General features: G+C 27.0%; 1 protein-coding gene across 2 annotated transcripts in view; it reads right to left on the bottom strand.

Moving 5' to 3' along the window:
* Window positions 1–17,247, bottom strand: part of LOC107442447 ((E3-independent) E2 ubiquitin-conjugating enzyme UBE2O) — a 53,035-nt gene extending 35,788 nt beyond the window's left edge. For both annotated transcript variants that reach the window (XM_043047065.2, XM_043047066.2), the window contains exons 1-4: window positions 16,957–17,247; window positions 6,815–6,988; window positions 4,784–4,881; window positions 1,949–2,009 (exon numbers count right to left, since the gene is read on the bottom strand). In XM_043047065.2, the coding sequence (XP_042902999.1) occupies window positions 1,949–2,009; window positions 4,784–4,881; window positions 6,815–6,988; window positions 16,957–17,178 (555 nt within the window). In that variant the 5' untranslated portion in view covers window positions 17,179–17,247. The remainder of the gene's footprint in view (window positions 1–1,948; window positions 2,010–4,783; window positions 4,882–6,814; window positions 6,989–16,956) is intronic.
* Between the last annotated feature and the right edge of the window lie 399 nt (window positions 17,248–17,646).

Genomic DNA, 17,646 nt, shown 5'->3' with positions numbered 1-17,646 from the left:
TCAGATATTTCATTCATATCCTTGTATTTTAAGTATTTTTTAATCAACCAAATAAAGTATTGAAAATAAAACTGAGTTTTATCAGAGTGTTTACTAGGACCTAGGAAAAAAATTCATGACTAAAAAATAAATTTTTGTGAACTTTTTTCTGAGGCATTTTGTTTACATTTTTTAAAGAAGTTATTAAATTCATATAATTGGTAAGATATAAACCTTGATGGAGATATGCTTTTCTGAAGAAGTATACAATGTTTAACTAGATATAATAACACTGTGTTGTGTATTTTCAAGTTTGGTATTATTATTTTGCTATGTACATTGATTTTCTGCACAGCGCTAATTCAATTAAGGATAAAAATAGATTTGGATTATTTCCCGACAGTTTTGAATTCCCCTTATTTCATACTAAAAATATGTCATCAGAAAACAATTAAAAATTTATTAGTAGTATCAGTTATTTTAAAGTATTATTCTTTCTTTCAAAAATGAATAAAAATATATACAATTATTTACATAAAAATATTGCTCTTGTTTTGTTTGTGAGACTGGAAAAAAAGTTTTAAATTTTTAAACGTGATTTTTTATAAAAAAAAAAAAAAAAAAAAAGAAAACAATAANAAAAAAAAAAAAAAAAAAAAAAAGATGTACACACACAAAACACTCAGTTTCATTTAAATTAGAAACATCACTCGATTATTTTTTTTAAAAATTAGGCTGTAAATCAATTATTTTCAACTTTTAAAATAAGTTTGAAGGGTTCATTGATTGATTGAATGTAGGGTTTAGTGGCACAAGGTCCAAATGAGGACATGCTGCGCCAAACAGTACGGTAAAATAGTTTAAAAGTCTAAGTGCATTCAAATTTAATTGTAATACATTTATAACTGATAAAACAGTACTAGCAGGTGAATAAGACAAGATTAATGATTTAAATAAAATCAGATAAAAAGTATGAATAAAATCAGATATAAAGTATGAGTACAGTATAATACGTAGTAAGTAGTTTGAAGGGTTCAGTTTCATTTATTCTGCATAGTTCCACATAGTTTATCATATTTTGATGTTACCATGATATGCAAATTTCAAACTTGAGTTACATCTTTTTTACACGCTCAAGTGGAAATGATTCCGTTGTAAATTCAGGCCAATTGCTGATAGTTTTCTTTTACCATTTCCATGTGTTTTTTCCTAACTATGGTATTTTATTATATGATGTTAATACGATGCACAAATTTAAAGTTATAGCATCACTTTTAAATGAGCTTCATTGGCAACAAAACAATTCTATTGTAATTTCATGCTTTTTTTTCGTAGCTATTTCCAGTTAGTGATATGTGAATTTCAAAGCAACACTTTTAACCACTTGGTTTTTAACAATTTCATCATAAATCTAACTTATTTCTGATCATGTTTTGATAAGTTATCTATCATTTTTAGCCACTTTCATAAAATTTTTCTAGTTTCGAACTTGAGTTACCATTTCTTGAAGAGCTTACTATTGGTACAAAAATAAATAAATAGATTAAAAATCATCACCATTACTCTACTGCTATTTAAAATAAGTACTTTTAACTTAGTAGGGTGTACATTAATCAGTTATTGAAGCCCATCAGATACTATAAAGTCCATAAGAAATGATGAGTTTTTATGAGGATGCTTATTCAAGATTCAACAGTTCAAACAAAGACTAAAAAAGCAATTAAAATTACTGTATTAAAAAAGAAAATTAGTTTCTGTTATGGGACAAATATAGGACACTATATGGTATTTTAAATTTTTTTTTTTACAAAAAATAAGAAATGGTGTGGCATGTTTATTTAAATAAATCTTTGTGAGGTAACAATGAAAGAAAATCTTTAAACTTAATACATGTACAGCAGCAAACAAATAAAACTGTTGATAACTAAATTTCTAAAGTTAACAATAATATTTTAAAAATTTCTCTTACTCTGTCTCTTCTGTCAAGCACATCATCCATATCAAATGCATCAACTTCAGACATAACACATCTATAAGAAAAAAAAAAAAAAAACTACACTAAATATGCTTTACATAAAAAAAAAATACAGTCTCACAAAGGTTTGCAAAAATATACAAATGCTTTAAAATGAATACATTGGTACTGTAAACCTCAATCAACAATTATATACAAATTAAGGATACTATATACAACAATATAGGATAATATATACAACAGGATAGTAAAAAATAGCTTTAGAAAAATAATAGAAGTTTTATTCTTTACTAATTTCTATGTGAACATAGAATTTAAATGCAGAAAATATATTTTGAATTATAAGTAGGATACAAATCTTAATCTTCCTTTGCTTTTTATCCTTAGAATTAGTTGATATTGACATGGCATAAATGTGAATTGTTAGATATGATGGAGTAAGATAATGCAAGTAAGTAAAGTAAGATAATGGAAATTCTCTAGACAAAGCACCAAAATTATTCAAACAAAGCACCAAGATTAGAGCACACCATGCTACTTTTATACAGAGTTCGTGATTTTTTTGATTTTTAAAAAAAAAATCAAAAGAATCAGATTTTTTTGATTTAAATCGGATTTTTTTGATTTAAATCAGATTTTTTTGATTTTTATTCAAATACACTGTAAGNTAGAGCACACCACGCTACTTTTATTTAAGACCTCTTCTCCCCAAAACTATATAAGGTTGTAGAAACAGTTTTGCTAGTTGATTGCTGACTGTTTCCTCACTTTAATGGATTAAAATGATTTAAAAAAAAAAAAAGCCTACATTGAAACTCTTCATGTAAGTTCTTAAAATTCAAATCAAATGCACAGGTAGATAGGTTTAAAATAAATTTAAAATGCTATAAGGTGTACTTTTTGATTTTGTGGCCATGNATGATTAAAATTTAAAAGACTAGATGAAATAGAGAATTTAAAGAATGTTTCAGGGGTCTGTCTTGGTTTTTCTGAGAGGTACCTATTTTGTGAAATTATAATACATGGCTTTGAATGCATAGCAACCATTTTGAAAAAAAATGCATGATTAAAATTTAAAAGACTAGATGAAATAGAGAATTTAAAGAATGTTTCAGGGGCCTGTTTTGGTTTTTCTGAGAGGTACCTATTTTGTGAAAATTAAAATATATATTAGAAGATCAACACAAATGTAGTAAAAATATGGATTTATTGTTTCTTACGAGACAAAAAAATAAAATTTTAAGAAAAAGTATTTTGTGTGACTATTCTATCATTTTTCCTAAAGTTGAATTTGTAAAGGTACCGGCTTGGACAGACCCCTGTGCTTTAACTATTAAAGCAAAGTTTCAGTTAGCAAACCATAACTTTAATTTAAAATTGTGATTTCTTTTTTTTTCTCTTGATTTTTAAAATTACAAAATAAATGTAGCAGACTGTGTTTATAAATGTAGCCATTCATCAAAAAATAAATAAGCATTTAATCTATATATTTTTATATTAAAATATTCATTTTTAATTCTATATGAAAATAGATAAGTTAAACTTAAAAAAAATTAGAAAATCTATGTATTCATTGGAATTTTTTTTCACAAAATTTCTTTATAGAAAATCAGATAATGTCAAGGATACTGTAAACATATTATGATAAAAAAAATACCAGCTAATAACCCTACTGCATCAAATAGACATCGAAAGAGTTTGAAAGGGAAGAATGACACTATATTAGGAAAAAAAACATCTGAATTCATCAGCCCCTTTTTTTTCCCCTCTGTTTTTGGCATATTAGGGTAATTTCTTTTTAATATAACCTCAAGCTTCAGAAATATATATTTTCCACCAATAAAATATGATGTAGATTTTAACTCACGCTTTTTCATTCAAAAGGTAGAATTTTAATTAACATTATTTGCATTATTTTTTGAAAAAAATTCATGTTTATTAATTACTTTCTACAGCTATGCAAATCTATATTAAGACAGCATTAAATGTTTACTTTAATCTATACTTTCAATCTCAAGAATCAAACGATTTTTAAAATTGTAATTTCAAATGTGTTGGAATTTAACACACACCAAGAAAGTAATTTTGTTAACTAAAATTAATTAATGCAGCAATTTATTTAAATTAAATTTTAATACTAAGAAAAGAAAATAATAAAAGTATCAAAAATTTAAAACACTGTTTTTTAACTTTTGAAATCAATATATATAGATAAAAAAAACTAGTTGATTTAAATCAATGATTTTTAAAAAAAAATCATTTGATTTAAATCAAGCTGATTTAAATCAACGAACCCTGCTTTTATATAAGACCTCTTCTCCCCAAAACTATATAAGGTTGTAGAAACAGTTTTGCTAGCTGATTGCTGACTGTTTCCTCACTTTAATGGATTAAAATGATAAAAAAAAAAAAAAAGCCTACATTGAAACTCTTCATGTAAGTTCTTAAAATTCAAATCAAATGCACAGGTAGATAGGTTTAAAATAAATTTAAAATGCTATAAGGTGTACTTTTTGATTTTGTGGCCATGCTGAAATAAATAGATTTTATTGAAAATCAAACAAGTATGCAATATAGTACAAAATAAAACTAAGAATGTTACATGCTTTATAGTTAAACTAATTAAAAGTATTAAACTTTTCTTTCTAAATAATGATTTAAAATATATCATAAATACAAAAAAGTAAAGGTGATAATACGAGAAGGAACAAAATAATGCAACTTATTTTCAAATAGAAATCAGTCATTCTAAAATTTTAAACTTCAATTTGATAGAATGCAACATTAAATGTTTTTTTTTCTACAAAAATATTTACTAGCATAACATACCTAGATCCATCAGAGCATCGTAAAGTGAGTTCAGTTTTCATTGTTTTTACCATTCCAACCCAAGAATCCTTAAAAACTGCAACATCTGTAGCAAATTCCTAAAAATTTAAAAATAGTTAACTTTTTTTTTTTTGAAAAAAATATCACAGAATGGCATAAAAAGGAAAGCTCTTAATAAGAATAAGTTTTGATACAATATATGAAGAGCATTGTTATTAACAAGGAAGTATTAGGCATTATCAGTAAGTGTATGCTCATCAATAAGCTACTTCTCTTTGTACATAACAATGTTTAATTTCAGCTACAATATTTAATAACGACTGAATAAAAAATGCAATTGAGGCTTTATATAATTTGAAAGTTTATCATTATTGTAATGAAAAAGTAGGTGCCTGAAGAAGTCAATGGTGATTGCCAGTAGTTGAAGAAGATATTAAAGCGGATAGTTATTTTCATGTGTCCATACCTTAATCCAAGAATCAGATTTGATAAATAATAATCTTCTACTTTAGAAATTATATGGAGCACCAAAGTAAAGTAAAATCTTCACTTTAATGAACATATGAACTATTAAATATACAAATTTAGAAAGCGGTGCAGAAGGTTAGACTGCGAGGTTAAGCACCACATGACACCTCCATCCACCCAGAAATAAAAAAAAATCTGAGTGCCATGCATACGTTATAATAGCTTTGGCCAAAAGGCCAGGATAGCCTGGTCGGTAGGGCACTGGGCATATGTTCAAGAGCTCGTGGGTTTGATCCCCGCCAGCCGTTAAATCTGTCGAGTCGCAAAGTCCCCCAGGTTCCCATAACAAATCAATACCTCTAGGAGTACTGATCCAGGAGTTTCCTTGTCTTTTGGATTGGTTCAAAATTACGAGGTTACGAAGTTGAACATTAGTAGTCATAAACCCAAAAATTGGGTCGGCTGTTCAACGACGGATATAAAATAAAATAGCTTAGGCCAAGGAAAGATTAAGATTCCATGTATTGGCTATTAATTGATTTAATTTATTGCCAAGGTTTTAACCCTTACACATTCAAATGTGTCAAGGGAAAATAAAGTGTTAGAAATAATAACGAATTTTAATGATAAAAACATTAGGAATCATATAATGGTTTTCGAATTCCATGTTAATGCGTAAGACAGATGTAGAGAGAACCTCTAAAAATAGATTTTATTCTGCACTTATTTTAAGGTTGGAGTATTAAAAGATTACCGATTATATTAATGATTTATATTTACTGAGAAAAAGATTAAATAAAATAATAACTTAATTTTTAAATTAAAATAATAATTTAGCTTTTAAAAATAAGATAACATAATTTTTCCAAATGGTTAAATGTATATCTATTATAAGATTATATTAAACGTAAAAGAAATAAATATAAGTTACTGGAATGAAATAAGTTAGAGAAAATACTGAAAATTGCACCATTTACAATTACGATGAAGACCTATTTTGTAATTGAAACACAGACAAAAATAAAAAATTAGCATATCGTGCCTCTTTCCTCCATTAACTGTAATTGTCGTAATCAAATTTGAGAGGTAACTGAAAATTTCCTTGAGGTCCGAGTCTGATTTTATTGGCCCCAGACCAACCAACTACTATTAATTTTAAACTGAGTTATGCTTTTGATATCTATAAATAGAAAGATGTATGGACTACCTTTAAGAGTTATGCCTAGGTACTAAATTACTGTATCTATCTACACAATTAATAAAAAAAGCAAGATTTTTGAATTTTTAAAACCCAAAGTAAATTTATAAAAATTGAAAATTTTTATAATTTCTTTTTAAAAAATTGGTTTTTTGGTTCCATTGAAGCAAAACTTTATAAGCAGATGCTTCACTTGTCGTATACTAATGAGGAATTTCATGTCAGTCAAAGAAGTTTCACATCAAAAGAAAGAAACAGTAATAAAGAAAGAAACATAAAGCTTTCTGTTAATGAGTGCTTGTTGTTAATTCAGTTCATAACCTAAAGTACTAAATTTAAAAAAAAAATTGAAGTTAAAAGCATACTTCTAGAGGCACTAAATCTTTGCTATTCACACCAACAACAACTTGCTTAGTTCCAACTACTTGTACATCAGCTTTCACAACAGTGTATCTGCAGTAGCCAAACTGAGTGTCTTTTCCTTTAACCACTTTTCTCACCACATCACCAGGCATTAAAGACCTGTCACACAATTTCACCTAGCATCATAAAAAAAAAAGGAATGTCTTAACACAATATTTTGATACTAAATTATCTTGCTAAATCATAAGTTCACAAATTTTTTTTAACTTACATACTACTTGCGACAAAAAAATTTTCAATACCAATGCAATTCTTTTTAAAAATAAACGTTTATTAATAATAATTTTAATCATACCACTAATTTATTGAAAATTTATACAAATCATAAATCTTAAATGCTATATTTTTTTGGCAATTTTTTAGGAAAGAAACTGTGTAAAAATTGCGTAAAATGTTTAAGTTTTTGCATGAAAACGAATCCAGAGAATCACTTTTAAGTTTAACCAATTGAATATTACTAATTTAAATACTAAACTATATACTTTGCGTAGTTTTGGTAAAAGAATATATCAAGACAGTCATAACTTATACCCTAATAACAGGTAATCCAATGTAAATATACAAACAAACTGCAAAGAAATTTGGGGAAAAAAAAAAAACTCGATTGCTTGTGTTAAAATATAATTTTTGTTTTTTAAATGGTTTGAATTAAATCACAGAGAATAACAATCGTTTAAATGAAACTAGCCCCCAGTTTACATAGAAAATAAATCAATGATTTCAATCACGTAAAAATAACACATAGCTCTTCAACTTAATAAAGATAATTTTTATAATTCTAAAGTGGATTTTTCAGAATTTTAAGTATTAAATACACTGGTTATCATAAATTAAGGAAAAATCACAAAAATAGCGATAACTCTTTCAAAAGTAAGCCAAACCGTGCAAAATTTGCATATGTTGTCCACTAAGAGTAGCTGAGTAAAATTGCAATATGCAAATTAGTGGCGCTGCACTCGGCTTACGTCATCTGCCTGGAGCATAAAAGTCNTTAAATGCTAAATTTTTTTGGGCAATTTTTTAGGAAAGGAACTGTGTGTAAAAACTGCGTAAAAATTTGTGCAAAAATTGTAAAATTTTTGCATGAAAACGAATATTATTAATTCAAATACTAAACTATATACTTTGCGTAGTTCTGGTAAAAGAATATATTTTGCTAAAATGGAATCTGACAATGTTTTCTGGTACATACATTATCAGATCAAATATATTTAACAATCAAGACAGTCATAACTTATATCCTAATAACAGATAATTCAATGTTAATATACAAACACAATTGCAAAGAAGATTAATGCAAAAGAAATAAAAAAAAAAAAAACTCGATTGCTTGCGTTAAAATTTTCTTTTTTTAGTGGCTTTAATTAAATCTAAGAGAATAACAATCGTTTAAATGAAACTGGACCCCATGTTTAGATAGAAAACAAATCAATGATTTCAACGCATAAAAATAACACACAGCTCTTCAACTTAATAAAGATGATTTTTATAATTCTAAAGTGGATTTTTCAGAATTTTAAGTGTTAAATAGTTGCTTCTGGACAGTTTTCACAAAAGAATTTGCTTCCATTATAACTGTGTATTAAAGTTTAGTGTAATGGGAATTAGTGAAATAGTTATATTGCTGGCATGTATGCAGGTTAGAAGAAAGAAATGCCCAGAAATAAAATACAGGTATGCTTTAGGTGTAACAAATAAAATTTTGATAGGCTGATGCTTATTCAAACTATACATACACAATTTGGTGAAAAGTATTCAATTATAGTATTTTACTTATTAATTATGATCATTGATATGATTAGACTGGAAAATACTGGTTCTTGGGACTTATTTATTTCTGGTCTTATTTGCATAAATGCACCATGATCTATTTTTCACATGAAAAATAAACATTTCACAGGGATGAGAATGGCCAAAAGGCAAAAAAGCTGAATTTTCACACGACCAAATCTTATGTGTGTGCAATCATTTAATGATTAATTCCAGACAATTTAAGATAATAAAGAACTGTGCGTTGATTTAGATTATTGTGTACTAATTCATTAATATATGAATAATTACATTGACTTTTAAAATTTAGTAAAAAGTAAAATTACAAATTGAAAAAAATAAAGCTAGAAATTATGTTTTTCTTCAGTCACAAAGAAGTCAATTATTACCTGAGAAAGTGCCTAGTTGAACTACTGAGAACATACATTTACATTTGATTTTTTTAATAAATACTATTCCATGATTTATAGCAAAAATATCCATGTGAATACGAATCCAAAGCCAAATTTTTAAATGACGTGCAAATACGAAAAATAATGTTTGATATTACTACCACATAAACAAATCACGACATTGGATTTTAAACTAAGGGAATACGAATCTCTATATAGGATTTTAAAAACGCGTAAATACAAATCACGATATCGGATTTTTAAACCTCGTAAATAATAATTGTAATTTACGATACTGAAATCACATGAATACGAGTCGCAATGCGCAACTCTTAAATCAGGTAAATACAAAAACTGATGCTTGATATCAAAATGCAGCGACGCCTGAATTACGAAAATACGAGCTATCTGGCGAGGGCGGGTAAAAATGCGGAAAATATTATTTTCTGTAAGTAGAAGCAGAGAAAATAAATGAAAATGCTACGTAGTTTGAATTTTCCGTTTATCTTTGAAAATCGGAAATAAATATAATTACATTTCAACGATTGATTTTTGTTTTAGAAAAAATGGAATATTTATACATAAAAAAAAAAAAAAACTTTTAGAGAATCTGAGTCTTTGATAAAAAATAGGCTGGAATTTGAGAGACAAAAGTGAAAAGGGTGGAAATCCGCTAAAAAATCTCATCCCTAATTTCATGATTCGAAAAAATAAAAATGAAATTAGCGATTTATTTAGCAATAATTTCACTAAGAATTAAAACCAAATTTTTCATATCAGCCGCCTTTTAAAGTTCAAAACCTGGTGCAAATTTTAAAAGCTATTACGAGAAATATTATTTTTCACATACAGACCTATTTTTATATAATGGTGACTTGATTTTTTAAAATAACATTTAACTAAGGGAAGGATAAAACCAGTAATTGGAATTGAGTATTATTATACTAGTATATAAAAAACCTGAATGAGCAAGCAACACATTGGGGCTTTAGCATAATTTTAGATGAACAACGAAAAAGCTGTAATCACATATAGAAATATAAAAGAACAATGGAGGTTTTAATTGCTAACAAACAAAAATTCTCCAAAATGTGAAAATTTTAACACAATAAATTTCAGACATAATTTATTTCTTACAAAAAGTGTAAATTGTAACAGATTTTGACAACAACTGTTATATTCAAAGTTAAGTTATTTGTCTACATCAATTATTAATTAGAAGCTAGCTTTCATTAACTTATAAGTCAGCAAAATTTAGAACTAAAAAACAAGAATTGTATGCAAAATTGAATGAAATCAATTCATTAAAATATGATCTGAAAAAATAATTCTGTAACAGTAAAAAAGAAAACAAATAATTAATAAAAAATATTCTTGATATCAACCATGTTTAGCTTTTTAAAATGAATGAAACTGAAAAGTAAAATTTGTAAACAAACAACTATATATACTGGGTTACATAAAATTTTTAGAAATTAAATTCTGCATGAAATAAAATGAACTAAAAATTAACATTTATCATAATGAAGAAAAAATAATTAATTAAAAAATAATTAATTTAATATAATGAAGAAAAAAGGTCCTCACAATGAAAAATCCTCCACTTTTATCTATCTAATTATATGCACATTTATAATTCTTTCTTTATTGATTTATTTTTTAAAAAAAAAGTAGTTTGATATAATTTAGTTTACAGTAGCAAAATTAGCATGTGCTAATTTTTTTCTCTCTTCTTAACCTGGAAACTTTTGTGTGCTTTCAGAGGGATGCATCATAATTTTTTAAAAAATGTTTTGTATCTGATTTTTGGTATATTTCACGCACCAGAAAAGCGAAATCTAATCAGTCGGGATTCTAAATAAAGTACAAATGCATGATGAAAACTACCAAAATCATGAAAAAATAACTAATATTTACGATAAGATATGCACAAATAAATTGCATCAAAGAGTGATTATTTAAATTTGCGTGTCGTATTAGTATAGTAGTTAAAGTAACAGGATTGTAAAAATCACAAAGAAAAGTATCGTAATAATTAAAAAAAAAATTTATAATGAAATTAGCGTGAATAAAGAGTGCCAATAATTGAAATGCGTGATTCGTGCGATTCAAAATTTGCATGCCCTAACAAAAATCAGATTTTCTTAAACAGCGTGAAAATGCATGGCAGAAACTGTCGAAAAACAGATTGAAACACAATTTGGGTTTACAAAGCAATCGACACAATTAAGTACGGCAAAAAGTTATAAATTAAACATGCGATTTATAACACAGAGTCGTAATATCCTAATAAATGTATCTGGAATTCATAAACTACATGGAAATTAGTGGTTATCCCTGTGGCAGAATCGCGACGACATTAGCACAGAATGTTACAGAGTTCTTGCAGAAAGATTTTTCTTTAAAGAAGTAAAAATTTTGGTTTTCTTTTCTGCAGAAATTTACACGTAAAATTTGAATTGCTCATTCCAATAATAACTTTTTGTTGAGTTTAATTTATGCTGATAGTATAGTAAATCCATGTAGTGTTTCGATTATACTTTATGCAGTTATTGATCTTCATATGGTATTTAATTATCCTATTATATATTTCAGATGATATGGGAAATTCGAATCGTGCATTCAAGTATTCACTTTTTAAGGCCACGATTCTATCATTTTCTATGGCAGTGATTGCTTCTGATTTCCATACAGTTCTTAAGAGGACGCGATACCCAGATAAAAAACCGGAATTGGCAAAATCAGAGTTGTAATAGTCACACTTTGGGGGCGTCGCTTTGAGGGAGGAGTGAATTGGTACAGTGACAGTGATATATGATAGAGGGTCAGTTAAACTATCCCATCCTTTCTTAGCAAAACTGAACAATATAAGCATTAGTTTCGAAAAGTGATTCTGGGTACGCGGTCTTTTATTTTTTAACCCATTCTTAGTTTCGTTATGAAATATCCAGAATAGACATTCTAACTATTTATTTGTCTGTAAATAGGCGTTTACAAGATAATGGGGATTACTTATATCTTACAATTAATTCGTTTCAAATTAAAACACCAAGAAAAATATAAATTTTTATTAATGTGTGTGGAATTAATGGAATTAATTAAAGTAACTTAGTTTTAATAATCGGAGCTAGAACTGCTAATTATATTGAGCTGTAAATATATGAAGAAATATAATTATAAAAATTCTGAAAAATACATAATTTATTAAAACGTAGGCAATTTATTAAGTCATAATACAGAATTGAAAAAATTATTAAAACTTATACTAATATAATAAAAAGTTATAAAAATAAAAAAATAAGAATTAATTATAAAATATGATAAAAGAAAAATCAAACGCTTTTTAAATTGCATCAAAGAAAATTTTTGNAGAGAGAGAGAGAAGGAAATATGAATTGCCTGTTATGCACATAATTTCAGCCAAGGATTTGCCCGAAATGGATTTGCACACGGTAAAAATTGTATAAATTAACGAAGAAGTTTTTTAGTAAATTTATTCACAATAACATACAATTAACTTAATGTTTTTATATAGAATTTAATTACTTTATTTGGGTAACCATTGTTTTTTTTTATCAAATTTTGTCTATTTGTTTTTTGGATAACTAAACATTACTACATAATCTATTAATTTTACACATTTGATTAAAAATGGTAAAATAGATATTTTTAAGAACATTAGATTTAAAAATAATTTATTTGCCTTAAAATAAAAATAATTTCTTTTATAAAGTAGACCAACAAAGCAGATATTTTCTTCTTTTATAATACCCAAATCCAAAAAATTAAAGCTATCATTATGATTACGAAGCGAGATTAATTCCTAGGGGTAAATATTATTAAATAAAAGAGTATATTCATGAAAATTGAAGATAATTAAATCATCAATAAGTCTAAAAAAAAATTTAATATTAAGAGTACAATTTCTTTTTTTTTTAGTGCAAAAAAAAATTAGCTAGGAGAGATGAAACATTAGATCCTTCCAGTATTCCATCAATTAGGAAAAAAAATATCTTTTCCATTTTAAAGATAATTATTGAAAAGACAAAAATTAATTGGAATTTCCCAATAATCAAAATCGTAATTAAAGATTTTTTCAAAACATAGTAATAATTCAAAAGAACATCTTTTAGTTTAGAAAGGGGAATGCTATTGAAAAGATCTTGGAAATCATAAGTGGCAATAGAATTAATTTTATTATGTTTAATAAATTTTAAAATCGGTGGATTAATAGTGATAATCCAAGAAAAATCCTCTTTAATAATATTGTTGATAATTTTATTTAAGTAGTTAAAGAAAAAGGTGCCAAGTTTAATTAGGAAAGTATTAGACCCACATGTGACTGTTCTGAAATTTATAGTAATTTTATGAAATTGCCAATTGAAGGTGCCAAGTATAATTAGGAAAGTATTAGACCCACATGTGACTGTTCTGAAATTGATAGTAATTTTATGAAATTTAGGACTGATATTTAAGTAAGGAAATTTCATATTGCTAGTTTCAATTTTTAACCTCTTATATAAAGCTAAAAAAAATTTAATGACAATATTATTATTTAAATTACGAAGTTTAAAATTTTTACTATTTCTAACTCCGTATTTAAAAGTGCTACATAAAAATTTTTACAGAAGATTGCATAATTATTGTTAGCTTAATTGATATATAATTAACTAATTAAATATATTTATCCTACAATGTTTTGATAAGTTGTTATTGCCAAAATTAAGAAGAAAAAATAATAATAAATAACATAAGAAAATTCGAAAGAAAGTCTTCCATCCTAACTCATTTTAAAGAAAGAGAATGAAATAAAAACTGTTTTCAACCACAACAGAAGACCCCAAGGCTATTTAACCCCTCAACTATTCAAAGAAAGTAAAGAAGCTTTTCTCCTAACCCCCCAAAAGTCCCCCTACTAGAACTTTTACTCGTATTGGTAAATGAAGGGAGGACAGATGGGAGGCGTGGTTTAGGCTCTTTCCCCAATTTTTTTAAGAATTTTTTCATCTTTCTTTCCTAATAACACATTTCATAATTGAAGAAAATAATTGCTAGTTATTTCTTTTGGTAGCTTGAAATGTATAGTTCGAGTACGTGAACTCAAAAATAAGGATTTACTGAATGAATTTTGATATAAAACGGATTTCTAGAAGATATCTCTATTACCGATATTTAAACTCCATTAATAATTTAAAATTTATGGTAAAACAAAAAGTGATTTCATAAAACCTTAGAGTAAACTATGAAGTTTCAAATGCTGAAAGAATTTTTCCAAAATATTAAAATGCAAAAAAGTTATTAGCAAATGAAGCTCCCATAGGAAAAGCATTAGCAGCTGACATTGAGAGGGTAGGTATTGCGTCCTCTTAAAATCCGATGTTATTTATTACAACAATCTAATATTGAAATGAAACACATATTTGAGTAACCCCTTCACATGATTTCATCGTTGATCTGCTTTTCGGTAATTACTGCTGCGAATTTCATAACTTTTTAAAATTATTTTTTTCTTATGTGATCAAGATTTACAAAATGCGATAAAGGAAATAATTAGCGCATTTTTCTCCCCAACAATACGCTAGAATATCACCCATAATATTAGAATAAAAAAATTATATTACATATTCAATAAAAATAATTTAATGTTTGTCGTTTTTTTTTTTTTAAACATAGCATTTTTGCTACTTTAAATTAGTAACATACATCTTTGTTATTATTGAAAGTACCTGGAAGAAAGATATTAGAGCTAGAGAGTTTTGTCGCAGAAAGCTCTGCCACTCGGATGGTTATAAATGCCAAAAAACGATCTAAAAAATCACATGGATTTCCAATGAAATTAGAAAAACAGAGCCCATCAAAAAGGGATGATTTAAATGGGCGATTTGAAATTCGTGCGTCATAATAACCTCTTCATAAAAATAAAGGATTTTCAAAATCACGTTCCAAAAACTTCGTTTGGAAAGAGATGAAATTGGCACAAATAAGGCAAATCAAAAAAAGGGATAAATTAGATGCGTGTCTTATAGATGATATTACGAGTCGTAATAAATGTATCAGGAATTTATAAAGCACTTGGAAATTAGTAGTTATTAATGCCAAAATATGATCGAAACGTCACTTGGATTTATTATGAAATTGGAAAAAAGAATGCATGCCAAAAAATGCTGATTTAAATGGACGATTTGAAATTTGTGTATCGTAATAACATCGTACTAAAAACATGTGATTTTAAAAATCACGAGTAAAAACGTACTAATAATATATTTCATCCAAAAAGTGCATGTCAAACAGTGATCAGTTAGAACGGCGATTTATAACTCATGAGCTGTAATAAATATGCAAGGAATTTATAAGCCACAAGGAAAATAGTAGTTATAAATGCCAAAAACGATCCGAACATCACTTAGATTTCTGATGAAATGGGCAAAAGCGAAGTGTGTCAAAAGGTGATTATTTAAATGTGCAATTTGGAACTTATGTGCTATAATAATATAGTAAAAAAATTTCTGGATTTTCAAAATCAGGTTGTAAAGTGTAAAAATAACTGCCTTTAAAATATCATTTATATTTATGATGAAATCTGTACAAATAAAGAACTTCAAAATAGGATAAATTAGATGCACGTTTTATAACTAACAAACCGTAGCAAATGTATCGGAATCCTAAAAACCACATGAAAATGGGTAATTATAAATACCAAAATGTCACTTGGATGCATGAAGGAATCTGCAAAAATTACTCAAATTCGAAATTCGTGTATTGTAATATCGTATTAAAAATATTGGGTCTTTTAAGACCATGCGGAATTTCTTAGCAATAACCAATGAAAAAGTGACCAAGAAACAACATAGATTTACAATAGAATCAGTGCAAATTGAGTGCTTAAAAAAGAGATTACTCAAACATGCGATTCGAAATTTATTAATAAAGTTAATTGCCTTCGGAAATTCTCGCGGGCCGCAGGTAGTGCACTCCTATAATGTATGTGATTATGACATACACATCTTAGACGGTTTATAACAGTTATCCACAAACTATAACAGCTCAAACAAAGAAAAAAAAATTCAAAAAATTTGATAAAAAATTAAAGTTGCAATAATAGTTTTGTCCTTACCTTTTTCCTGTCTTATACAATGAAATAAATATATTATAATGTATTGAAAATAAAATATTTGAAATTCTTCACAGTCTGGGACGGTTTATAACGGTTATCGACAGACTATGACAGCTTAATTCATTTTCTTATCAATGTAATTTTTTTAAAAAAATGAGAATACTTAAAAAAAAAAAGACTTTTTAATTATTACTTCGATTTTAAATACTTTTTTTGTTACAGTTGACTTGTTAGAATGAACTTAAGTGCATTATAGCTATTGATTTTTATAAGTATTTTACTGTTTAGGAAGGTTTATAACAGATAGAGACAGATTATAACTTGTTAATTTTTCTTGCCAACGAAGTAATAATACAAATACTCAAAGACACCAAAAAACATATATTACATAGATAAATCTCATATAACTTCATTCTTGACTGTGGAAATTATATTTGTAATAAGGATAGCTGTATTAGATACTGGTTCAATGTAATGTACAAATAATTCACTAATGCTCGTGAACAAAAACAATAGGTAGGTAAAGTGTATTTTTACGACAATCAAGAAGAAAAAAAGAATAAACTTTGTTAAACAGTTCATTCCCTAGAAAAAATTGAATTTCAGATAAAAATAAGCATCGAATTTAAAACCGAATCATCATCGAAAATAAATGTAAACAAACCATTCAGCTGTCAAACATATACATATTTAACATGTTAAACAAATATTGACATGGCTGATCTAAAGTTAAGAAACAAAATTTTTCCGAAAAAGTGAATATAGAAGCTAATAACAGTTTTAAATGAGTTTAAAAACACAGATTTACTTTTCTTTCGGGCAAAACCTCTTCTGCTCCGTTTGGGTGCCACGCTACGCGAATATGTCCTTTCTTCATTCGCTCCCAATCTTTACATGTAGGATCGTCAGATTGTTCCTCATCACTGCTAATAAATTCAGAATTTTCTAAAACAAGTCCTACATCAATAAATCGCTTCTTGTTGATTCTATATACTGCATCTTCGTCAAAAAACTTACATGTAGAAGCCATTATTTTCAAGACCAAAACTGAAAGGTTTAAAATGTATGAATGAATTCTTTTCTAAGGGCAATTCATTTTTCATGATCTTCTTTTACGCTTCAACCTCACTTTTATAAATTCATGCAGACAATTTCATAAAACTTATGAAGCATTCTCTCTGCCTGCATTTCACGTATGAAATCGCAAGTAAAACTTGGGCACAAGAAGGAATCGTGGTTCGAATAAAAAGAATCAGTTAACAAATAATCATAAACAATTTTGGGAGGCCCAATATTTCCTCTACAAGAGAAGAATACAGATATATTCTAAATATACAAAATGGTTTATATCTTCTCTTAATATTATCCTATAATTTTGAAACTTGGTCAGATCTATCGTTATAACGTGCTGAACTAACATACAAAGTAATAAAATCATAAACAAAATTAAGGCCCCAAATGAGGTATACATGGTTCCATTGTCAGCCCTATGCACAAT

This window comes from Parasteatoda tepidariorum, chromosome 5 (assembly GCF_043381705.1).
Source record: "Parasteatoda tepidariorum isolate YZ-2023 chromosome 5, CAS_Ptep_4.0, whole genome shotgun sequence".
Classification (NCBI taxonomy): domain Eukaryota; kingdom Metazoa; phylum Arthropoda; class Arachnida; order Araneae; family Theridiidae; genus Parasteatoda; species Parasteatoda tepidariorum.
Note: the sequence above shows the minus strand (reverse complement) of the source record. Positions and strands in the feature narration are given on the sequence as shown.